The 26,225-nt window shown below is 25.8% G+C and overlaps 2 protein-coding genes across 5 annotated transcripts in view; one reads left to right on the top strand and one right to left on the bottom strand.

Moving 5' to 3' along the window:
* LOC117177540 (tyrosine-protein phosphatase non-receptor type 11-like) overlaps nt 1-26,225 on the bottom strand; it is a 101,945-nt gene that overhangs the window by 25,966 nt on the left and 49,754 nt on the right. For both annotated transcript variants that reach the window (XM_033368327.1, XM_033368328.1), the window contains exon 12: nt 25,608-25,768. In XM_033368327.1, coding sequence (XP_033224218.1) covers nt 25,608-25,768 — 161 coding nt within the window. The remainder of the gene's footprint in view (nt 1-25,607; nt 25,769-26,225) is intronic.
* LOC117177541 (SAP domain-containing ribonucleoprotein) lies at nt 2-18,793 on the top strand. Of its 3 annotated transcripts, XM_033368330.1 has the most exons (8): nt 2-414; nt 556-652; nt 11,155-11,228; nt 11,308-11,592; nt 11,698-11,826; nt 17,865-17,936; nt 18,025-18,167; nt 18,257-18,793. In XM_033368330.1, exons 1-7 carry the CDS (start codon nt 364-366, stop codon nt 18,121-18,123), a joined length of 807 nt encoding a protein of 268 aa, XP_033224221.1. In that variant the 5' UTR covers nt 2-363; the 3' UTR covers nt 18,124-18,167; nt 18,257-18,793. The 3 variants fall into 3 exon arrangements, with proteins under 3 accessions (XP_033224221.1, XP_033224220.1, XP_033224222.1); XM_033368329.1 differs by having other exon boundaries at nt 18,025-18,779; XM_033368331.1 differs by having other exon boundaries at nt 3-414; nt 11,170-11,228; nt 18,025-18,779.

The following is a 26,225-nucleotide window of genomic DNA, read 5'->3' on the forward strand; positions in this document are numbered from 1 at the left end:
GGAGTAAGAAGAAAGGAATTGTGATTTGCGCGACCGCTGATTACTGATTGCGATTGAGAAGTTGAGATTGAGAATGGGAGAAGAGAAGTTCCAACATTTTGATTTTTGGTGTATATTCGTTCGATAAAATTTTCCGTCCGATATAAATTCTCTAGAAACTGCCGGTGCATATATTTCATTTTACTCTGTAGCTTTGTAATTTTTGATGTAAGTCACTCAAGTGTCACTCAGCATCGGTGAATTCCGATAAGTAAACGCACACATTCTCCTAAGCAGAATCGATCGTTTGGTGGCTTTCCTAGCAATTTTTGCAGTCTATGTAAATGTAAAATAAAATTTTAAGAGAATTTTTAATCGATCACGATGGCTGACTCGTCCTACGAAAAAGGACTCCTCGAATTAACGAAGATGAAGGTCCGTATCTCGTTAATCTCGAAAGCATCGGAAGCCGATAACCTCAAAAATTCAGGCTTGCTTTCGTTGCCTTATCAATACGATAAATACGTTTCATATCTGCTATAGTCCAAGTATTTACTGCGTATATATTTTTTTCAGGTAGCAGACTTGAGGGCTGAATTAAAACAGCGTAATTTATCGACAGCTGGGAACAAGACAGAATTGATGGAAAGACTCCAGTTGGCAATACACGGAGGTAAGTAAAAAAATCGTATTTCAGTAATTGTAGGTCAATCAGCAATTCACTCTTTTTGTAATTTCATTGACGGAATAAATATATTCAAAAATATAACTTGATAACATGATAGCAGGGCAGTTGCTGACAAATCGGGCTTTTAGAATTTATCACAAAGTCAGCAGAATATTTTTAGTTTTACTCCCAATATTTCAAATGTTTACTTTTTGAATTAGAAATTTACATTGTTTTAATTTGAAACTTCCATTTTTTTTTTAATAAAAAGTTAAATCAGAGTTTCTAGCGTTCTGGAAATCCTTGAAAACCTGGAATTTGTATTCCCTTTAAAAAAAAAGCTTTCAAACTGCTTTGCTTCTGAACGAACAAAGATTGCTGAACCCAATGTGGCCGTAGGTTTGGGGAAATCTGGGAAAACTCAGGGAATTTTATCGGTTGGGGAAAATCAGGAATTGAACAAAAAAAAATTCAAAAGTCAGGGAATTTCTAAAATAATTTTTCAGGATAAGTCTTAATATGCAATTGTTTTATTTCATATATGAAGGATTGTATTTTTAAATTATTACAAGATTAAGATTCTGAGACATTAATTGTCAGGAAAAACGAAAAATTGGTCATGGTATGGTTAAAGAATCTTGAAAATTTAGTTAAGTTGTGAATTTTATTATTTATTTGTAAATTCAACAACTGTATTAATAAGTCAAACTTTTTATTTGAAGCATCTGATACTACACTTATTCGTTGAAAATTCATCTTTTGGGTAAAAAACGGCTTATTGGTTGAAAGTTTATCTGTATTGCTAAAAAAATGGACTATTTTGTTGAAAATTCATTTTCTTTTGAACAAAATTTCATTTTTTTCACCAAAGTTTCCGCTAGAAAATTCAATTATTTGGTTTAAAATAACTTTTTGATTAAAAATTCATATTTTCTGATTGAAAATTCAACTGTTTTGTAAAGAATTCGCTTTTTATGGATTGGAAATTCAACAATTTGGATGAAATTATTTTCTTTCTTGGCTGCAAATTTTTATTTTTGTGAGAATTCCTCTGTTTGGTTAAAAAAATGTAAATATTCGTTTCTAATTCGTTTTCTTTCCGTGTTAATTTAATTTTTTAATTTTGGATTAAAATTTTTTATTATTTTGGTAGAAAATTCAACTATTTTGGTTTTAAATTAATTTTTTGATTGAAAATTCATATTTTCGGGTTGAAAATTCGTCTATTTGGTTAAAAAAAAATTAACTCTTATTTTCTAATTCTTCTAATTTATTTTCTTTTTGTCGAAATTTTATTTTTTGACTGAATGTTTAACTATTCCATTATTGATTGAAAAATGATCTGTTTCAGTTCAAAATTCATCTTTTTTGGTCAAAGACTATACTGTTTTGTTGAACGTTGATCTTTTTGGATAAAAAAAATCAACATTATGGATTGTAAATTGATTTTTCATGGCGGAAAAGTAATTTTTTGGTTAGAATTAATTTTTTTTTCATTCATTTATTTGGTCAAAAACTCAACATAATTCACTTTTCTGCTAATAAATAGCCTTTTTTGGCTTAAAAATTAAACTATGTGGTTAAAAATACAATTGTTTTTGGTTATTGTTCAATCTCTGTTATTTAAAAATTCGACCATTTGTTTGTAAATTGATATTTTTTGTTTAAAAATTCAACTGTTGTATTGAAAAATCATCGTTTTCTATTAAAATTTCGTCCTCATAGACTAAAAATGTATCTTTTATGGTAGAAGAGTAATCTTTTTTTGGTTGAAAATTCACCTTCCTTGGTTGGAAATTAACTTCTTGGTTAAAAATTGTACTCTTCTAAAAAGTTCGTATTTTTGCTTAAAAATAATTGTGGGTAATTCCACTATTTGGTTGAAAATGCATATTAATTTGTTGAAAATTATCTTTATCGTCGAAAATTCGAATTTTTTGCTTGAAAATTCAACAATTTGGATGTTTTTCTTTCTTGGCGGAAAAATCTTTATTTGTTGAAAATTCGTTTTTTTTTTTTAGCTTCCCAATTGAAATTTGTCTTTTTTAGTAAAAAGTTAACCCACTTCGTTAAAAAATCATTTTCTTGGTTGCAGATTCGTCACTTTATTTGAAAATTCACATATGGTTGAAAGTTCAAGTACCTACTTTCTTAACAAATATTTTTTTCTGAAAATTTACCCTTATTTGAAAATTCATGTATTTTCTTCAAAATTCGTCTTTTTTGTTACAAAATTAATCTTCTTGGTTCAAAATTCGCTTTTTTGTTTAAGAATTTATCATGCTAGGTTAAAGTTCAACTATCGGGTGAAAAGCTCAACTAGTTTCTTGAAAATTTAATGTTTTTTATGGAGACATTTTATATTTGCTTGAAAACACGTTTATTTTTATTGAAACATAAAATCTTTAATTTTTCGTGTTAATAATTCAACTGTTTTTAGTTGAACTTTAATATTTTTTGTTTAATATTCCCTTAAAAATTCAAGTATTTTGATGAAAATTTAAGTATTTTGTTGAAAATTCGACAATTTGGACGAAATATTAGTCTTTTTCGATTAAAAGTTCACGTTTTTTGTTAAGAACTAACCTGTCTTCTAAAAAATAGTAATTATTTTGATGAAAATGCAAATTTTCTTGGTTGAGGTTTAATCTTTTATCTTAAAATACAAATACAATAATTTGGTTAATAATTTAATTATTCTCTTAAAAATTCAAGCTTGTTATTAAAAACTCATAATTTTGTATTGAAAATTGAACTGTTTTGTTAAAAATTCGACTATTTGGACAAAAAATTCGTCCTTTTGAATTTAAAATTCATATTTTGTGTTAAGAATTGAACTGTCTTCTAAAAAGCTCAATTATTTCGTTGAAAATGCACATTTTCTTAGTTGAAGTTTAATATTTTATGTTTAAAAATCGAACATTTGCTTCAAAATTCAATTATTCAGTGGAATTTTTTTAAAATTAAGTTCATACAGCTTAAACTTTGATAACTAAATCAAATTTTAAACAGTTCTAATTTAATAAAAGCTCATTACAGACAAAATTTAACCCACCTTGTTTATATCAACAGCAAAAAAATTACTGGATTTTTAAAATTGTTGTTAAGGTTGAAAAAGTGAAAAACCTTGAAATATTATCTTTTGTAGCGTCGTAATTTTTCAATGTGATAATAAATATTATTACACTTTTTTAGCTCCACTAGACCTACAATTTCTAGCGTGTTTCGTGAAAAGTATTTTTTTATTGTAAAAAAAAGGCTACTGGAAAAATTGTATTTTTGTTCTGGAAAACCTGGAAAAGTGCTAGAATTTTTGTTTAAGATACGCTAGACACTCTGGTTAAGTGTAAAATTATAAGAAGCTCCTGAATACATTACAATTAAAAGTGTTCATGAAAAGTTTAAAGCTTTTAATTAAAAACTGTGACTTATTAATTAATATACTGGAAACACGTTACTATTACAGATAGCATTTCGTCTTCAATTTTATTTTTTCGTTTAGAAATTATTATTTAATTTTATGTACTTAAATTATTTTTGTATGTTTTAATTAACGACGTGGCTGCTGTCACGTGAGAAACGTGTCTCTAAATTAAAAATTAGGGACACGTTCAAAATTCAACTTGTCTCGAGCGTGTCCATAAACTATTTGACCAATTTTAGACCATTTTTAACCCCCACAAATCCCCTTGACTATCGAAACCCCCTCCCCCCTCCCAAGTCACGTAACCGTTGGCTAAATACTACAAACTGAGGAAATAGGGTAAATTTTCGAGAAAAAAATGTGTGACAAAATAGTTGAATTTTCGACCATATAATTAAGTTTTTCACAAAAAGTTAAATTTTTTAATCGAATGGTTGAATTTTTAACATGCAAAGTTTTATTTTCAACTAAATTGTCGAATTTCTAACAAAAAAAGATGAATTACCAAAAAAAAAAGATTAATGTTCTATCCAAAAAAGACGAATTTTTAAGAAACATGTATTTTTTATCATATTGTTGAATTTTAAAGCCGAAAAGATACAAAATAAAAAAAAACACAAATTTTGAACGTGAAAATGATTTTTCAATAAAAAATTTTATTTTCTACCAAATAGTTAAAATTTCAAGTCAATAGTTTTATTTTGAACCAAAATAGTTGAATTTTCCAACAAAAAGTTTGATTTTCTACAAAACAGTTCTCTAACGCGGAAATTTGATTTTTAAATAAAACAGTTAATTTACTGCTAAATTTTTAAATAAATAATTTCATTTTGAACAAAATTATTTGAGTGTTTAACAAAAAAATTTAATATGCAGCAAAAAAGTTAATATTTAACTAAAAAATACATTTCTTTAAAGTATTTCAACTTTCCGCCAAGTAGTTGATGTTTTAACCAATAAAGACGAATTTTTAACAACAAAAAACTTAATTTTTAACAAAACAGTTTAATTTTCTACTAAATTATTCAGTTTTCAAGCCAAAGTAACGATTTCTCGACCAAAAAGTTGAATCTTCAACCCAAAAATTTGATTTTCCAAGAAAAAATTTAATTTTCTACAAAATAGTTGAATTTTTAACAAAAAAGTTAATCTTTACAAAAAAATTTGATTTTCTACTCAGTTATTTAAGTTTCAAGCCCAAATTAACGAATTTTCTACGTAACAGTTGCATTTTTAACCCGAAAATGTGCATTTTTAACAAAAAAGTTCATTTTCATTTCATTGCAAATTCAACTTTTTTTTTAAGTTTCATCTTTGTTTTTTTTTTTTGTTTTTTTTTTTTTTTTTTGAAAATCCGAGCTTGGAGATTTATTGGAGGTTGGACATTAATCTTTGTAGATTTAAAACCAACGATTTGGTTAAAATTTCAAATTTGTTGATAAAAATTTGACTGCCTTTGTTGATAGTTAACTTTTGTGTTGAAAATTCATAAGTTTTTTAAATTGAAAATTCGAATATTTTGTTGAAAATGTAGTATATTTTGACTTGCAATCATAGAAATATGGTACATGTATTAATGATTTTTAAAATAATTAATTCCCGTATTATTCTACTATTTTCCTACAATAATTTAAATGATATATTTTACATTGAGGGTACAATGTTTCGTTATTTCCATGTTTTATATAATAAATTAATTAATATTGAACAATAATTATTATAAACGCTTAAAATTCAGTCAGGAACAATGTGATTTTTTCCCGGGAAAATCGGGAAATACCTGGTTTTTTAAAAATTAAAAGACCACCCTGATACTGGGAACGTTTTTATATTAATTATTGAGATTATACATAATAATCACGGAAAAAATGCATATTCATAATGTACGTTATGTATATAGTTACGTTTTTCTGCATTTGTTAGGACTACAAATTAATTCGGTGATCTTTTTTTACGTCTTTTAACTCTTGGTCAAACTTGAATTTTGTTCCACCTGGAGGTTGTTTCAAAGATTTTTTTTACAGATTCCCGTCACTTTTTAGTCAATTTTTTGAGAAATAGTCACTATTGGGAATGGTTGAACTGCGATACGCCACCAGGTGACAAAAATTCGAACTAGAATGAATAGGCACGGGTTTAAAGATGCATTTTAATTTCTGCATAAATGTCTTTTAACAATTTTGTTGTGAAGTTTTAACTATTCAACGGATAATATAAATAAGTCTTTAACGGAAACAAAGTGTTTTAGATGAAATTTACATATTATACAGTGAAAAACCACACTTTTTGACAGAAATATTTTTCTAGAAAAAAACAATGATTGTTCTCTTTATTGTGATTTTCAAAAGATTATAAACTTAAATGGACTTATTTTGAAGCAAAAATGAACTACAAGTAATTTTTTTATGCAAAAATTAAAATACATGTTTAAAATTGTACCTACTCTTTCTAGTTCCATTTCTCGGCACCACGTGGCGAAATGGTAGACCACCATTTCCAATAAGTCACATTTTTAAAGAAAGAGTCACTAAAAGTCACTTTTTTAAAGGTGAAGGTCATTTTTGAGAGCTTTCAAACCTTTTACACTACACCTCGTTCTCATAATCACTGATAATTACACATTTACGCAAAGTAAAAATAAATATGTATTTGTACTAGCATTATTTCAATTTACGATTAGACTTCGCTTTCTAACAAGCAGAAGCAAAATATATTTCCGTCAATTTTAACAATGACTTCCCAACTGTTCTTATGGTTTTAAAATATCATTAGTTTAAAATATATGCTTAGAAAATTTATTGACTAAATTCTTTATCCTTTGAAAACAAAAGTTAGGTTGTGTTTTTCCCTATGTAATTTGTCTTGCTTCTTATCCCGCAAAACAAATATCAAAAAGCAATAAGAAAATTTCGGGAAGAATTAGAAGAAAAACGAGAAGAGATAAATAAAACCAGCCCTGTGCATCTTCTAAACAAAATGGCAATACCTTAGTGTCCTAAGTTGGTTAGTTCCTAATATCTTCAGCGCGACGCTAGTTGCCCTATCACTCCCTGTTTTTGCATTGTAAGCAATGGGAGTAGACCGCTTTATTTTTATTTTTTAATAAATGAAATGTTATTTTCGTAAGTAAGTGGAATATCAGATTTTAATCTGAATAATAAGTTAAATATAATCCTTTTTATATCTGAAATCGCAGTAAATAATATTTATATTAATAAAACATGTAAATAGTTTTTTTGAAAAAAGTTTTGATAGCATAGAAGTTTAAACTTAATATTTGAGGGTTTAGCGAGTACTTACGCTATTGAATATAATGAGAAAAATGTAATTGAAATTGAATGAAATTTTTATTCAAGAACATGTAACATAAAAATATGTAAAGAACATCAAAAACAGTTTGTTCAATAATTCAAATTGTTGCCATAAAAAAAAATATTTTTCAGAGGAACAAATATAAATTATAATTTTATAAAACGTCCAAGGTGTAAATATAATCGATGTTTTAGCATCTTTGTTTTAAATACTTAAAAGGATATAATGATGAAAGAGAGCAATTAAAGAAATTTATTATTTCATTTTTCACTGATTATTAATTAAAATGGTTTCAAATGTAAATTTAGTTAAATTCAATAAGAAATACATTATATCTATTATATATTCATAAACGAGAGTATTCACATGGTAAGTTTAAACTTAGTACTATTGAAATTTTATCTCCGTGTTTTTTTTTACATTCTATTAATAATATTGTTAATTTGTTTTCGACACTAAACTTTAAGAATCATATTTTACTTTTCATTCAAATTCATATCTAAGATATATTACACTTTGACAGGATTATTGTACGACCATATAAATCATATTTTGTCTTTGTTATTCATAAAAAATTATTGGAAAAGTATTTTGAAATGTTAAATGAGTAACATTGTTTTAATTTCAAGATTTTTTGAACAGGGAAATAACATTTTGTTAACTAAAAAATTTAAAAAGTGATTTAGTCCCATTGCTTTCTATGTAAAAACAGGCAGTGATGGGACAACTAGCGCCGCGCTGGAGATATTAGAAACTAATGAACTTAGGACAGTTGCGGTGACAAGTTAAAATCTGAAATATGGAGAGATGCACAGGGCTGATAAAACCCAGAAGACAGCCGAGAAAAGAAAAAATGATACTTTAGAGTTTAGATTTTATCTCAAAAAAGAAAAGAAAAGAGTTCGAAGAGCCTCTTGCCGAAAAGCGTTGAAATACAAGTTTTACAAATGGTATTATTTCTAATTAAAAACTTTAGAAATTGTACACTTTTAAAGTAAAATAAAAAAATTAGATAATCTTATTAGAAACGTTTGGAAATAGTATAATTTCTAATTTAAAGATTACAAAATGAGACCATTTTATTTTAAATATGAGAATCACGAATTTCAATGATTTAAGGCTACGAAAATTTAGAAAATTAGACAAGTTTAAAACGTTAAAAATGAAATATTTTCCAAATACAATGTCTAAAATTCGATTATTATAATTCAAAGGAATTAAAACTGTATTATTTCCATTTAAAAGGGTTCCAAATTGAAAAATTTCAGATTCTAATTTTTTTTAAATGTACAATTTTATTAGAAAGTAGTTGAATATATCATTTAATTCTAATTAAAAGCGTTTAAAGTTCAACAATCTTATTTTTAATTAAAGAATCTCGAATCTGAATAATAATGAAATTTCAAAAATAGAACATGTTAAAAACTTTCTTCTGAAGATTATGCTTGTAGTTATAAATTTCATTATTTGGTTGCAAATTTCATAATTTTCTCTAAAAGATATCAATTTTGTTTATAAATGGTTTACAAGACTTATTTTGGTGTTAACAAGTAAACTGGAATCTTCCTTGGATTAAACTTTAACTATTTTTAAAAAGTTTTTATTGTTTAGTTTTTAGTTCATCTGTTTTCGCAGAAACTTAATCTTTCCTGAATAAAAATGTAACTTTTTGGTTGAAAATTCAACTCTTTTTTTTGAAATCATGTCTTTTTGATTTTAAAATTCACCTGCTTTAGCAGCAATTAAACTTTTCTTGGATAAAAATGCAACTGTTTGGTTGGAAATTAAATTTTGTTTTTAAAAATGCATACTTTTTGGTTGAAAATTCTACGATTTTCTTGAAAATTTCACTATTTTGTCGAAAATGTACTTTTTGTTGAAAATTTATATTATGTGTTAAAAAATGAACTAAAATATTTTCTGGATGAAAGTTAAAAAGTCATCCTTTTTTGGCTAAATATTCGTCTTTTTGGATTGAAAATTTAATTTTTTTCGTAGAGAATTATTTCTTGTTTAATAATTCATATTTTAATCGTGAAAACTCGCCTGAAATCTTCTTCAACAGAAAATTCAACTGCTTCTTGAAAATTTATCTTTTTATTTAAAACTTTATATATTATAGAAGAAATTCATTTTTTTAAAAATAAAAATACCTCTTTTTGGTTAAAAAACATTCTTTGCTTGAGTATTTAACTCATTTGTTTGAAAGATTTGGCTGAATCAATTTGTTAATAAATCACATTTTTGTTAAAGATTTAAATTTTTTTAGTTGAAAATTCGCCTTTTTTGATGAAAAAATTATTTAGTTTTTAATTTAATTTTTGTTGGGTAAAAATGCATCAGTTTCGTGGAAAATTAATTTTTTGCTGAAAAGTCATATTTTTTGTTTGAAAATTCAATTTTTGTAGAGAAAATTTGTCTTTTGGCTTGTTTTTAAATTCTTTTTTTAGCTATGACACTTTTGGAATTTGTCTTTTTAGATTGAATATTCAACTATTATGTTAAAAATTCAATTATTTTGTTGAAACTTCCAGTACTTTGTTAAAAACCCATCTTTTATAGTAGAAAAGACATTTTTTTCTTTGAAATCAAATTTTAAATTTGTATATGAAATTCTGTTTTATTCCGTTTATAAAATATGCTATATTAAAAATATGACAAGAATAAAATGCTGGTATTTGAATATTAAATATTTGAAATGAAAAATTAGTCAAGGATAAATCAGAGAATTTTTAGAATGTTCTCGGTTTCTCATTTCTCCGCAAGAGGCGCTACGAGAGATGAAAACTAACTAAATACGAATTCACGCGTCCAAGTTTTCCGGAAGTGGAGTTTTTTTATACTACTTCGTGGGGGAAGCGAACAGGAAGTGTCAGATAACCCTCTCCTGCGTCAAGCCGCGTTCGACATAGTAGGCGTAGCCGGCCGCGTATATTTGTGCGTGAGATGAAACAAGGAGTGAGGGCAAGCGAATGAAGGAGAAATAAGAAAACGAGAAGTGTCATAGAATCTACTGTATATAATTATGTATGAAATAATCCATATTATGGAAATTCTATTTAATATTGGAGTTTAAATAATTTTAGTTCGTGATTTTCCGGTTTTATAATTTCAATCGTAAAGTATTTTTGCATATTTTATTATTAAAAAACATTTTTGTGTTGAAATGTTGTCACAGGCTTATACTGCCCAACATGTCGAAGGCATTTTTGGTTAGAGTTGGATTTTTTATTTGATCATTTTTGCACGGGGCTGTCCCGGTATATATCATCAGTCACGGACGCATTTTTATAATGCAATCAAGTGATCTGATGAGAGCAGTCTGCCCAGACATATTGGGCAAAGCCTGGTTTGACCCATCATTGACGGACTGGGTTGCAGTCAAGTACACGATGGGGGGACCTACAGTTTAAGGTGGGTTCCGAACCACCAGAAACTCGGTAAAGGCACATTGAAAAATTTCTAGAGGTACCGGCTCAGGGATCGAACCCCGGACCTCTGAAGTGAAGTCCGAGTGTCTAACCAACTATTATTATTATTATTATTATATTTTATTATTCTAAAACAGGAATCTTTTGTGTGAACATTAGTTACTTTTATTCACTTTTTTTTGTGCAAAATTAGTCACTTTTTTAAAGTACATTAGCCTGTGGCAGCCCTGCGCATATTAGATTTTATACGCGTCCCTTACTTTGAATTTGTTAGGCACGTTTTTAACGTGACACTAGTCGCAGCCTTAGATTAATGCAATATTTAATACTCTCAGTATCAGATTCTGTGTCTTTAGATTCGACTTTATCGATTGATGAAACTGCAGAAGAAATACTTGACGAAGAGATTCTGGGTGTAAGTTGAAATTGAGAAATATTGTTGAAAAAAAAAGTTTAAAGACTCTTTACAATAGATTTGTTTATATTGATTACAGGATGAAGAAATAGAGGAATTGGCGAGTAAGCCCGATTCTCAAGAATCAAGTGAGAAGAGGAAATTGTCAACTGACAGTAATGGTAGCAACACGAGCAACACTAGCAATATTAGCAACCTCAACGGAACAACTAATGGAAAGAAGGTCGTGTTAAACCGGAAATCTGTTATAGAAGATATCAAAATTAATGAAGAGCCAAAGAAAGATACGGAAATACCAAAAACCACTGACGATGCTGTGCCTGAAAAGAAAGTTATTAAGTTATCCGAGCTCAGTATGCAAGAAGTAATTATCCTTTTAAGATATTGTTCTTTTTTCTTTTTTTTTTTTTTTTTTAATTTACAATTCTTTAAGAAACTATTTTGTAAACCAATATTTATATTTTTAAAGAGACTAGAAATGAGAAAGAGAAAGTTTGGAGCGCCTACTACAGACACTGCAAAGAAAGTAGCAAGAGCGGCGAGGTTTAATCTGGATAACACGAAAAGTTCATCAGCATCATCAATCTCAACTCCAGTGGTAAGATTAACGGAATAAAATAGTATTTCAGATACAAATTAAAATTTTATTAATTTGTTTCAAACGGAAAAATGTCTTTTCTTATATAAAAGATGACTTTTTAAGGAAATAATAAGATTTTGAATATAATATTTGAACAAATCAAGAAATAAAGATTTTTCACTGAAGAAAGTAATAAAAAGTTTTTGAACCTTCAAAACAAAACACGAATTTTCTCCATAAAAATTGAATTTTTAAACCAAAATATGACTATTCAGGAAAACGTTAATTTTCCACGAAACTGATGTATTTTTACCCAACAAGCGTGATATTTCAAACTAAGAAAATTATTATCCTACTAAAAAAAGGAGAATTTTCAACTAAAAAATATCAATCTTAAAAAAATGGAAAAGTTACATTTCCAGATAGAAAATTAATTTTAAAGCACAAAAAGGCTTTTCGACTAAACAGTTAAAATTTCAGCCAGCCTTCAATGAAAAAGATTATTTTTTCACAATGTAGTTTAACTTTTACCCAAGTAGTTAAATTATCAATTAAAAAAGATTATTTTTTAAAAATATATTTAAATTTCAACCAAAGAGACGAATTTTCAAATAAAAATATAAATGTTAAAAAAAAAGAATATGAAATGCATCAATAATTTTTTAGGTTTTTTTATTATTTAATTTTTTAAGAATTTTTTAACCAAAAACTTGCATTTTCATTAAAAAATTATATTTCTACAAAAACAGATTTCAGTTTATTTTTCAACACCAAAATATAAATTTTAAACAAAAACTCGATTTTCTACGAAATATGTACATTTCACAAACAAAAAAAGAATTTGAAACCAAAAAGTATGACTTTTTAAAAAGACAGTTCAATTTTTAACCAAACAGTTGCATTTTTTATTGAAAAAGATAAAATTACTCTCAAGACAAATGAATTTTTAATATATTTTTTAAGTTAAATTGTCTTTCAATCAAAATAGTTGAATACTCAAGCAAAGAAGAATTTTTTTAACCAAAAAGTTGCATTTTCATTTTAAAAACAATATTTCTACCAAAACAGATGATTTTTTAAATCAAACAGATGTTTTTTAAAAAATAGCTTACGTTTCGGTTAAATAAAGATTTCATTTGACTTTTCACGTTTTAAATATGAATTTTTAAACAAGAAATAACTTTCTGCGAAAAAAGTTGAATTCTCAATAAAAAAGACGAATTTTTTTAACCAAAAACGATGATTTTGTAACAAAACAGTTGCATTATCTACCAAATAGTTGCATTTTATCAAGAAAAAAAAAAGGGTATTAGTTGACATTTCAAGACGAAAATATAAATTAAAACAATAAATTAAAATAAGCTTCTACGACAAAAACTGAATTCTCCATCCAAAAAGATGAATTTTTTTCTACCAAAAAGGATAATTTTTTAACAAAACTTGAATTATCTACCAAATAGTTGCATTTTTACCCAAGAAAGATGACATTTGTACATACATTTTTTTTATAAAAGACGGCAGTTTAAAAAAAAACTCATTCAGAAAAGATTTCAAATAATTTTTCAACAAAAAAATATAAATTTTAAACAAAAAGTAAATTTTCTACGAAATAGGTACGTTTTCAATCAAAAAGTATGAGTTTTTAACAAAATAGTTCAATTTTTAACCAAGCAGTTGCATTTTTATTCAAGAATGATCAAATTTCTCTCAAAACAGATGAATTTTTAATTTAAAAAATACTACTTCAACAAAATTGTTGAATTTTCAACCAAATAGTTGCATTTTTATAAAAGAAAGATATAATTTCTGCTAAAGCAGATGAATTTTAAAATCAAAAAGACAAACTATAAAAAAAGAGGTTGAATTTTCAATCGAACAGTTGTATTTCTATTCAAGTAAAATGAATTTTCTTCTAAAACTGACGAATTAAAAAAAAAACTGAAAAAAATAGTTAAATTTTTATCAAGAAGTAAAATCCAGTTCACTTTCTAACACCAAAATAAAAATTGTAAACAATAATTTAATTTGCTGTTAAATAGTAGAATTTTTAACAAAAAAGTATGATTTTTTAACAAGATTGTTGAATTTTCAACCAAACACAGTTGCATTTTTGACAAAGAAAAATAAATATACTCCTAAAACAGGTGAATTTTTAAATCAAAAATTCAAATTTTCGTTTCAAATTCTTTTACTGTGTTCTTAAAAGATTTTATGTTATAAAATTTCCAAGATTAAGATTCTGGTCCTGAAATACTAATTGTTCGAGAAAAATTAGGGAATTTGGAAAATGAGGTTTAGAGACCACCCTGATACAACATTCTTGTTAGTAATTCAGGATGGCCGCTGGATCGGGAAACCGGAAAAAAATCTTTTTTTACATAAAAAGTTTTTCATTTTTATTTTTAAGCGGGCATTTTTAATTTAAATAATTTTAAAATGCTTTCTTCAAGGCTTAATCAATTAAACTTTAAAAGCATTTGAATTTGAACGTTTTTGATTAAAAAAAACTTTTTATTATATCAACTGTAAATATAAATAAATAATTTTTTAATTGATCTATACTTTAAATATTAAAAAGTGAATAATAATTGATTTGACAAAAAGATTCTAAATCAGTTCATAATTTAAGTATTCTGATTTAAACTTATTAAACTATTTTCAACTTAAAAATAACTTTATGATAATATATTCGTATTAAAGGCTTTTAATTAATTAAAAATATTGTTTCAGTCTAAAATATTTAATTTGTCACCCATTCAATTTGAAATTTTTCAATAAAGAACAAAATTGTTTGACACAGAAAACCTAGAATGGTTAAACTATCGAATTTAGAAGTTTTGAAAAAATTCAAAATTAATTTAAAACTCGAAATAATTTGAAAAGCTTCAAAAAAATAAAGTATTTTCTTAAGATTCCTAGGAAAATTCAAAACGATTTGTCATTTTGAAAAATTATTTTAAGAGGATATTTCAAAAGGTTTTAAAATATTGATAAAATTGTCAAAAAAAGTATCTGGAATATTTTAAGGGAATTTTCTAAAATTTGCATGATTTTCTTAAAATTGTAGAAAAAATTCGATAAATGTCTTCTAAAATCTTTTTTAAATATTCTATCAAAATAATTGTGGAAAATGAAAAATCATTTCCAATTTTCCTAGGAATCTTAAGAAAATATTTTTATTCTTTTGAAGCCTTTCAGAATTGTTCCGAATTTTGTCGGTAAACAAGCTTAGCTAATATCTTTAAAAATCATTTATAATCTTAAATTACTTTTTAATCTTTTCTAAACTACAAAATATCTCTTAAAAATAAATAATAAGTTGTCAGTTGTTATTTATCAAAATTTTGAAGAATTTTTTTTTATTTGCAGGATTTTATAAAAATTGTATGAAAAATTCAAAATTGTGAAAAACACTAGAAAAAATAATTTTATATTTGAAAAATTGAAAACTTCTAGATTTTTTAAAATTTTGAAACAATATTTGGAGGTTTTTCAAAGATGTTTAAACAATTTAAAATGATTAAACTTCTAATTTAAGAAGTTTTTAGTTTACATTTTTTTAATTTTTAATGTTTCTAGCTTGAAATTCCTCAAAATAATATAATATTGAAAATTTGACAGTTCATTGATTGATATTTTAATTTAGAGCATTGAAAGTGATAACTGTGAGAACTGAATCTGTATCTTTAAATGTTATAATTTCTAAATTTACAAATTCTAAATTTGACAGTTTATCTGCATTCCATTTTAAATTGTTCAATTAAAAAGTGTTAACACCTTTCATTTTATAAGTCTAAATTATTGTGCAATTGAATACAACATTTTTGAATTAAACAAAATTTTAAACTTCAATTTTTAAATTTCAAAATTGAAGAGTTCCACTTTGAGTGCTTTAATTTATAGTTTATTTTTTATTACTTCAAATGGAAAAATATCTAGCTTTAGAATTTAGAATTTTATTTGCCTTGCATTTTTATTTATTTATTTTTTTAATTGCTTCGTCCTGGCGATTAAATTTTTAGTTAAAAATGTTATTATTTAGTTGAAAATTCGACTATTTTAGTTAAAAAATATCTGTTTGATGACAATTCATATTTTGTTTATTAAAATTCAACTGATATTTTTCTTGGTAATTTCAACTGCTTTTTTTAATTCATATGTTTAGTTTAAAAGTTTAATCTCTTTTAGTCGAAATTTTATCTTTTTTGCATACGAATGCAAGTTTTTGGTTAAAAATTAATCTTCTTTGGTTGAGAATTCAACTTTTTTTATTGAAAATTCGTCTTTTTCGGCTGAATTCAACTGTTTTGACTCCAAATTAAAATATTTTTTAGTTGAAATATCTAGTTACTGATACATTATTTGTTGAAAATTCATATTTTTTGATTGGAAATAGAACGATTTGGTTAAAGGTTAAACAAAATTAGTATAATTATTATTAAAGATGTTTTTAGAAAAATATAGTAAGAATATTTATTATCTTATGATTATTTACCACTTTGTTCAAAAGTAATTTTTTTTGTTAATGGTTCATCATTTTAGTTGGAAATTTCACTGTTTTGTTGAAAATTGATCTTTTTTTTTATTTGAAAATTTACTTCAGTGCAAGTTTAAGTGCTTTGACAAAACAATTATTTTTTTGTTAAAAGTGCAACTATTTGTTTATAAATTCAATTATATTGTTGAAAGTTTTACTATTTAGTTGAAAATGCAATTCTTTTCCGTTGAAATGAAATTTTTTTAAATTAAAAATACGACTTTTTAATTGAAAATTATTCTTTGTAGATTGAAAATGTAACTATTTGGTTAAAAGTTGAACTAATTTACTGAAAATTGGCCTTACTTTCTTTAAATCTTAAATATTTAATTGTAATTGAAAGTGTGCTTGGTTAGACATTAATTTTTTTTCACTTAATTATTTGGTTTAAAATTCAGCTTTCTTGATTGACAATGCAACTGTTTTTGGTTGTAATTTAATTTTTTTTTTATTAAAAATTCTTCGTTTTTGTTGAAAATTATTTTTTGTAGATTGAAAATTGAACTTTTTGGTTAAAAGTTAAATATTCTGTTGAAAATTCGCCAGTTTGTTCAAAAGTATTTTTTGTTGTTAATGGTCCATCATTTTACTTGAAAATTTCACGGTTTTGTTGAAAATTGATCTTTTTTAACTGTTTTGATAAAAAAAAATGTTGTTAGTAAAATTGCAAATATTTGTTTATAAATTCAATTATTTTTTGAAACTTTTACTATTTAGTTAAAAATACAACTGTTTTTCGTTGAAGTTCAACTTTTTTTTATAAAAAATATACGACTTTTTAATTGAAAATTATTCTTTGCAGATTGAAAATTTAACTATTTGGTTAAAAGTTAAACATTTTTTTGAAAATTTCACTGTTTTGTTGAAAATTGATCTTTTTTAATTGAAAATTCAACTACTTTAACTAATGATCAACTGCTTTGATAACAAAAAACTTCTTTCTTGTTAAAAGTGCAACTATTTGTTTATAAATTAAATTATTTTGTTGAAAATTTTAATATTTAGTTGAAAATGCAACTTGTTTTCATTGAAGTTTAACTTTTTTTGAATTAAAAATTCGACTTTTTGATTGAAAATTATTCTTTGTAGATTGACAATTCATCTATTTGGCTAAAAATGCTTGATTAAAAGTTAGTTTGTATTCTTTCCAAAACAACCATTTATTTCAAAATTCATCTTTTTTTCTTAATTAAAAATACAACTACTTTTGTATAAAGTTAAACCATTTTTTGTTGGTACCAAAAGTTCGTCCTTTTTGATTGAAAATTCGTATATTTTTTGTTGAAAATTTAACTTCCTTCTATAGAAATTTCACTTATTTGGTTAAAGATTTATCCTTGTAAATTGAACGTTAACAACTTTGTCGAGAATTCCATTCTTTTTTTGAAAATACGATTTTGTTAAAAGTAATCTTTTTTTTGTCGAAAATGCAACTGTTTTGTTGAAATGCGGAGTTGAATTATTTTTTTTTTTTAAATCTGAACTCAACTTTGAACTTGAATGATTAATTTTTTTATAGAACACAAGCTACGAGGTACTGAAAAAAAGAGAGGAGAGGTTCGGCTCTTCAGTTTCTACTGTTATGGAGAAGGTAAAACTTAAAAAAAATTTTAATTTACACAGTAGATTAAAAGTCAAATAAAAAACGTGCAATTAATTTTAAATATTATTTTTGACAGGCTGAGTTGCAGGCTAGGATAGAAAAACGAAAAGCTCGATTCGGCGAAGTGAAACCTGTCGAGAAAGTCTTCCCCAACAAAATCAAGATAGTCAAATGATATTCGATTTTTTACTCAAAGATTTCTCCTTAGAGTCTACATCGGTAATAATTTCATTCTCACTAAAAAAAAAAACAATAACCTGCAAAAAGAAATCAAAAAGATTGTTTAGAAATCTTACATTATTTTTCAGAGATAAAACAATTTTTGCAATTGTTACACAACTTTTTCTCTTCGAATTTCTTTCATTTTCTGTCCCGTTTAATTGAAAGAAGGCAATAGGTTCGATTAAACGATTTGACACGCTTGATACTTTTATGTATGATCATCGAAAAACTTTGATGTGTGTATAGAAATTTTATAAATTTGTAATTGAACTAGTTATTAAGTTTTTTTTTCTTATGCGCGATTACGAGTAAGACAATCTATTATTATATTTTTTTATCACATTCACGATTTCATCTTGTGTGAAATGCACTGATACATATGTTTTTGATTCACGTTAATGCCTCTAGTTGCAAGAAAATCTGGAGAAATAAAATATTAAATTTTTTAGTAACAACATACAACATTAAACTTGATGTAAGAATAAAATTTACTAAAACTAAATTTAGATAATATTTTCAATTCGGTAATCAGTTGAAAAATGTAAATGACGATTTAATAATTTGCATTTGTATCATTAGAAAACCTTCGGTACGTTCGAATAAAATGTTTTAAAAGAAAATAATATTTTATAATTAACTTAACCCGAATTACTATTTATTAATTTATGATAAAGGTACAGAAATAAAAAGGCTTAAAAAAATATATATATATATGTGTGCAGCACATGTTTAATTTATCATGTTAACTTAATAAAGCTTTATAAAATTTTTATTTTAAAGATATCACATTTACGTTTACTGCTATACAAAAGTTGACAAATTATAGTCACGTTGATTCGCTTCGAAAGCAAGTAGAAAATTTTACACAGGCTTACAAACAAATATCTTACACTTTATGTGCACGTCAACATTCCAAAAACAATATTTGTGCGATCGAAAAATTATCCTATTGAAAAAAAACGACACTGCATGGAATTAAAAAAAAGGGTAAAATCCACTTGGTTTCGTAGCAATACAACAAAAGTATGATATTAACAATTATATTTTTAAAGCCTATTTTAAAAATAGCAGTTTTTTATGCTCTTGGTTGACAATTGTTATTGCCAGTTTTTAGTCCTAAGGAAAAATAATACATAAATGAACACATTAAAAATTGCTTTTTTAATATTTCTAATTTTCCTATCTACCGGTGAAATATTTTCTGCGTTCCAGGCCTCCCTATAGAATAAAACATAGCGACCAATAGGTGCTTTTTTCGCGCTCAGTGGAAAGTGTGAAAAATATTTGGAAAATTTCATCCATTTCCAAAAAATTGGAATGATTTTTAAGGAATTTAAAATGAGCTGATAAAAATTCAATGGAATTCAAAAGAATTGGATGAAAATTAGAAAAAAATCGAATGAATTAAGTAGAATTCGAATGAATTAAAAAAATTGAAGAGAATTCCAAAGAATTTAACAGAATTCAGGGTAAATTAATAACAATTCAGGATAATTTCTAACCAAGGTGAATTGGATGCATTTTTAAAAATCGAGAAAATCTATTTCAGTAAAATTTGATTGCATTTTAGAAAAATTTATAAGGGAAATTATAACTAGAAAGAATTTAATCAAATTCATTTAAAAAATCAAGGTGGATTAAAAAAACAATCAAGTGATTTTGGAAACATATGAAAAAATTCTTTCAAATGCATTAAAATGTTGTAAAATATCTTACAAAATTCTAGGAAATTCATCACGATCGCACGCACATTTTTTCAAATTCCTTAAAAATATTAATTACTTTATAAATCACTTGAAAATCTTTAAACGACTGGAAATATTTTTAAATACCCTAAAACCAGGAGGTCCAGCGACCTTAAAAACCTGGAACCTTCCTTGCATTTTTTTTTAAACTTGAAAATCTGGAAATCCTAAACTTTTTCACGAGAACTTTGAATTAATTTTTGTTTATTTTCAAATAGTCATTTTATTGAAATGCGAAAAGTAATTTAAATATTTTAGTCGATCATGAACGAAGAAGCTCGTTTAAAAGAAATCTTATTACTTAATTGTTTTTTTTATGTTTCAAAGATTTTAAAATTTTCAAAAGGATTTCACAGATTTTTCGAAAGATTTTCGCAAACAAAGATTTACGAAAAATTTCAAAAGGTTTGGCAAAGATTTCACAAAAATTTTGAACATTTCATAAAGATTGCAGGGATTTCAAAGATTTGGAAAAGGCGTGTTCACCAGAATTCGAACATTTCCAAATATTTTCAAACTTTCAAAAGATAAAAAAAAAGTATAGTAAACCAGATTTCTAAGATTTTACACAAAACAAAAATATTTTATTGATTTAAAATAAATACAAAAGATTTCGTGAAAATTTTCAAAATATTTTAGATTTCAGTAAAATTTCAGATAATTTAATGACTTCGACAAATAAAAAAGATTTAAGAAAAATTTCTCAAATGTTTCATAATATTTCACAAAAATTTTGAACTTAATAAAGATTACAAGGATTTTAAAGATTTGAAAAAGGCGCGTACACCAGATTTCAAACGATTTTAAAATCTTTTACATAGAATAAAAATATTTTAATGATTTCAAATGAATACAGAAAATTTCCCAAATATCTCAAAGGTTTTATAAAAATTGCGTTAAGATTTCAAAATAATTTACAGTAAATTTCAAAAAAACATTTCAAAGATTTTAAACGATTTCAAATAAATAAGAATGATTTTACAAACAAAGATGAAAGAAGCATTCACAAATATTTCGTAAAAATTTCACTGAGATTTTAAGGATTTGAAATATTTTATATAAATTAAAAAAGATTTCGATTTTCAGCGAATTCACGAAGATTTAAAGAATTTCAAAGACAACTATGTTTGCAACAATTTTTTTTTATTCATATTTCTGCTTTTATTTAGATTTGATGTAAAAAAGTAGATCTGGAAAAACTTGACTTCTTGGCCTGGCAAACGTGGAAAAGGCCTTGAATTTCATTTCTAAGAATTGCTGGACAAGCTGAAAATATTTAAATTAAGTAAAATTAGAAAAATTCAAGTAAATTAAAAAAATCACAAGAATTCCAAAGAGTAAAGAAGAATTCAAGATAAATTAGTAAGAATTTAAGGTGAATTCTAAAAACTAGATACAAATCTTTGAATCCCTACAAAAGACCTCATTTCTTGTCAAAAAATTCTTTAAAATCAACTAAAATATTATAAAATCTAGTGAAATTATATGATTTTTCCCGAAATCCTGGAAAATGTATTAAAATACTGTGTTTTAAAATCATTTAAATCCACAGTAATTTGATAAAACCCTGTTAAATCTTTTAAAATATCTTAAAATCTTCTAGATCCTATAAAATCGATGTAGAAAATTGTTTATCCCAAAATATTTCAAATGCTTTGAAGTCCCTTCAAATTATTTGAATCTACTAAGAATGTATTAGAATCTTTAAAAATACCCTGAAATATTTCGAAAGAATTCAAAAATTGGATTGAATTGAATAGTGATTAACCCACGAGTTAATTTAATAAAAGAAAAGTAATCTTTTCATTTAAAAAAGTGACTGTGTGGCAGCCCTGATTATTTTCTACAGTTAATTCTTACAGAAATTCCCTGTTTTTCCTATGTTTTTCTCGAAATACCTTGACTCTTGGAAACTGTGATCTTTTGATAATTTTTTTGTTTTAATTTCCATTATGAGCTGCAAAAAGGGTACTGGAAAATTTAGGAATTGATCTGTGAGGCCTGGCGTTCGCAGCCGATATCTCTTGAAATTTGTTCAATTTTTTATTGTACGAGTATCGACTATTTTTTGCCGAACGGGAAGGAATCCTGCAATGTGTTGATTTACGTACCACTTTTTACAATTTCGACAACACAATAATACTTCCTTTATTTTCAAAAAAGTATGGAAGTAGATATATCATGATGATAAAAATAGGAAATTCTACATTGAGTAATTATCAGTGGAAAATGCATTGCTCTCTCGACATTTCATTTGTCATTAATTTTCCTACAGATTAATATTCGTGTCTAATATTTTTACATTCTTATTTATTTCACAAAATAGTTAATGTCCTTCATCGAGAGAACAAAAATAACTGTAGACAACACGTTAACGTAACTGAAAAGACTCTTAAATAACGTCAAGTTTACGCAAGTCGCAGACGATATTACAATTACAAAAGCATACAAACACTTAAAAATCATTTCAGTAACAAAATTGTAAAAATCGTTGATTCTGAGTATGGATTAACAGAAAAGGCAGGGTGGCCATCCATCCAGGAGAAAAATATTACACCTGGAGATTTCCCGTATTTCATTATTCATGCATTTTCTAGGTTTTGAAAAATTTCAATTAGAAAGCATTACATTTTCAAAGTGTTTACAATAATTAAATTTTGAAGGTTCACAATATTTCTCGCAATATTTACATTTCAGCAATTTTGAACGGTGAAAATGACAGAAATTTTTTTTTTGACAGACATTTTTTAGTAAAAAAAGAATCTACCGAATCGTTTTGAATGTCACATGATACTACATGATTTCCATTATTTTAACTTAAAATTTCTATAATATTAATTCTAATTTTCTAGAATTTCAATTTAAAAATCTCTATAATTTTAATTAACAAATTTATATTATTTTAATTTAAAATTTCTATAATATTAATTCAAAATTTCTAGAATTTTAATTTAAAAATTTTTATAATTTTAATTAACCGATTTCTATAATTTTAATTTAAAATTATAGTTTTAATGCACGATTCTAAAACCGTTTAATCTTTCAGACCTTGAAACAAGAATTCTTTTTCTGAAAATTAATTTTTATATTAATTTTTGGATGTTTCGAATATTAATTTCACAATTCTCTAGTTTGAAATTCAAATATTCAAAATTTCAGGGTAATTACGCTATTAAATATTTCAAAATTTCTTATTGAAAGCCTTGATAGTTGTAAAGTTAATAATTTTAAATGTAAATATAAAGCAATTTCGAATGGACAAGCTTAAAATTGTATAATTTCAAAAATTGGAATCATATCGCATCAATCTCTTTTGTATTTTTCTTTAATTTTTAATGGAATATCCTAAAATTATCAGATTTTTAGTTTAAGATTGGAAAAAATTAATCATTTCAAATTGAAAAATATTTGGAAATTTTCAATAGTGAATGATAATTCTGAAGGAAGATCAAAAATTAAAAAATTAAACATTGAGATTAAAATTCAAAAAAGTTCAAATTAAAGTATCTGAAATTGATAAAATCAGTAATTCAATTATTTTAGTAATTTTAAATGGTTAAAAATTTTAGAGTTCTGAATCTTCATATTGAAAGCTAAGTTTTTTAATTTTTCCGTTTCTTAGGTTTTAAGTTTGAAATTAAAATTGAATGGGTTGAATTTCGGAAAGTATAATTAGAGATTTACAAATTATTAATTTTTAAACAATATCACATTTTTTGGTGCTTAACATTTTTTTCAATTTTTAATGTAGGTCGCATTCGTTTAAGATTCAACGTTCCGGAGTAGAATTTTTTCATTCTTAATATTTCCCATTTAAAATTACTGGCTATTTTTAATTTGATAATTTAAAATTTTAGAATTTTAGATGCTCTAAAAAGTTTAAAATGTTAAATTCCTCAATTTTGAATACTTTTAATTAGAAATAATACAATTTAAATTTCTCTAAATTCAAAATCATACAATTTCAAAAAATCTAATCTTAAAATATTAAAAATTTGGCCTTTTCGCATTGTCCTATTTTCAAAATTTTAATCTGAAAACCATTCCATTTCGTGATTCTTCAGTTCGAAATAAAATTATTTAATTTTTAGTACTTCGGCCTAGAAATCATAAAATGCAATTCAACTTTTTCTAAGTAAATTGTCCAAAATTGCTTTATATATTTTTAATTTCAGACGCTTTCAGTTCGAAATTATTAATTATTCTTTCAAAATATTTAAAAATTGATTTAATAATGGATTTTTAAATTGTTTATATGATCCAAAGTCAATATATTTCTTGCAATTGATTATATATGTGAAAAAACTGTGGGTTTCGCAAAGAGAGTATATTTTTCTCGAATCTGGAAGAGAAAAATTAAAAAATTAGTGGCCACCCTCAAAAAGGTAGAACTTAACTATCACGCAATTTACCTGATAAATTCTAAATGTCCTTAGTGGCCTCAAAATCTAGAATTTGATCTAAGAAACAGAGATAATTTTGGGGCAGATGACAATTCCGTCCCAGCTACCTGTTTGCGATTCCCCCACTACGAAGCTTCCCCTTGCGCCGAGCCTGGTCAGCGGGAGTCTTTTTTTTACCTAATGAGGACTAAAATGCGGAATATAGCATTTTTTAAATTTAGCACATGGCAATATACAAATATAATATTCGAAATCGGTGAATTATAACGATTCCAACTGTTATTTTACTTTAAAAAATTTATTCTTTAATTTCCAACTTTATAAGTCAAACAAAATCGCTAGAATCGTTAGAATTCACAGATTTCGAATATTATATTTGTCCATTACCCAGTGCTAAATTGAAAAAAAAATGTTATATTCCGTATTTCAGTCCTCATCAGGTACGACAAATACCCGCTGACCAGGCACGGCGCGAGGAAAAGTCGCGTAGTGGGAGAAACGTACGCAGGTAGCTGGGTCAGAATTGACATCATGCCTGCTAAAATATTGTAAAGCCGAGTAAAGTGATGAACATTATTGAAATAGATTAAGTCGTCTAGAAATTTTAAATTTCCCTGAAATAGAAAACAAATCGTCTCTCCACACTTTAAAATTCAAATGAAGATCTTTTCTAGTTAATGTAGCATTTCCACCGACCATACGATCTACAGCAACACTAATTTCACAGCTTTTGAAAGGCTCATTGCATCTTTAGTGCAACGCTCTGCATAATACAGTATATAAACGACCAGTTTCAATATTAATTAAAAAAAAAAAAAAAAAATGGTAAACAGGTGTCTAGTAGATAAAACTTACACGATGCTAACCAGCTAATGGGGCCATTTTTATAAATGGCCCTGCATTCTGAATTTATAAGAAAACAGGCATTCTAAAAACAGAAAAGGCCGTAGTACACCATTTGATGTATTGAATCCTTAATTCGACTCAAGGAATAAAACTTTTCATAAGGCTAAACTTACTTATAGACATCCTTTTAAACTTGTAAATAGTCGTATCTTTTAAAGTGCAGTTTAATAAATAAGGTTTGCCACTTTTCATGAAAATTTCAAGTCTGTTATACGTGTCATTGCGACAAATCTTTAGGAATGACAAGTCATACTTTTTTAATACATAATTACTGTGCCTCTATGACTGGCCTTAGGCCTAAAAGCGCATCGAATTACGTTTCATAGAACCTCTTATCTGTAAGTAAAATTATTACAAAATCCAGCGAAAAGAGCTGGACTTACTTCGGTCTGAGGCTTCCGACTGGAGATGGGAGATTAAAACTCGCCGAATTTGAAAGCACAGTTGGCGTAGAGATTGGCGTCTCTCCGAGGCCAGAATTAATGGCATTAGATTCGCTTTTGTAGCGAATATTGGTATATTCTCGGCCTAATTGCAGCGATTTCTGAAACGTGAAATGAAAAAAAAAGAGAAGAAATTAAAAGAAAATAGTGACTACAAGGTAAAAATAAGTAATTCGCTGGCAAGCTTGGTTATAACCAGTCCCATTCATCGCCCGCACTTTATCGGTCAAACTAATCCAACAGATGGCGCCGCAAAAAATTGGTCTGACTTTTTCATTGAATTGCATCAAGAAAAAGCAAAAATAATTTGAAAATTGATGCTGTTTGCAAATAAGCAAAACAAAATGTATGAAAAAATAAGAGTAACTATTACTAATTACTTGAAAAAAGAAAAAGTCATGAAAATAAGTAGTTTAATATGAATAAAGTTTCATTTCGAGATACATTTTGAAAGCAATTCGAACTTACATTTCTATGATTTATTTTGCTGATATTATTGATTTTAGAATTTGTTCTAGTTCAAAAAAGTATTTATTGATAAAATTATTAATTTAGTTA

The sequence above is a fragment of the Belonocnema kinseyi genome, chromosome 7, assembly GCF_010883055.1.
Source record: "Belonocnema kinseyi isolate 2016_QV_RU_SX_M_011 chromosome 7, B_treatae_v1, whole genome shotgun sequence".
NCBI classification, from domain to species: Eukaryota; Metazoa; Arthropoda; class Insecta; order Hymenoptera; family Cynipidae; genus Belonocnema; species Belonocnema kinseyi.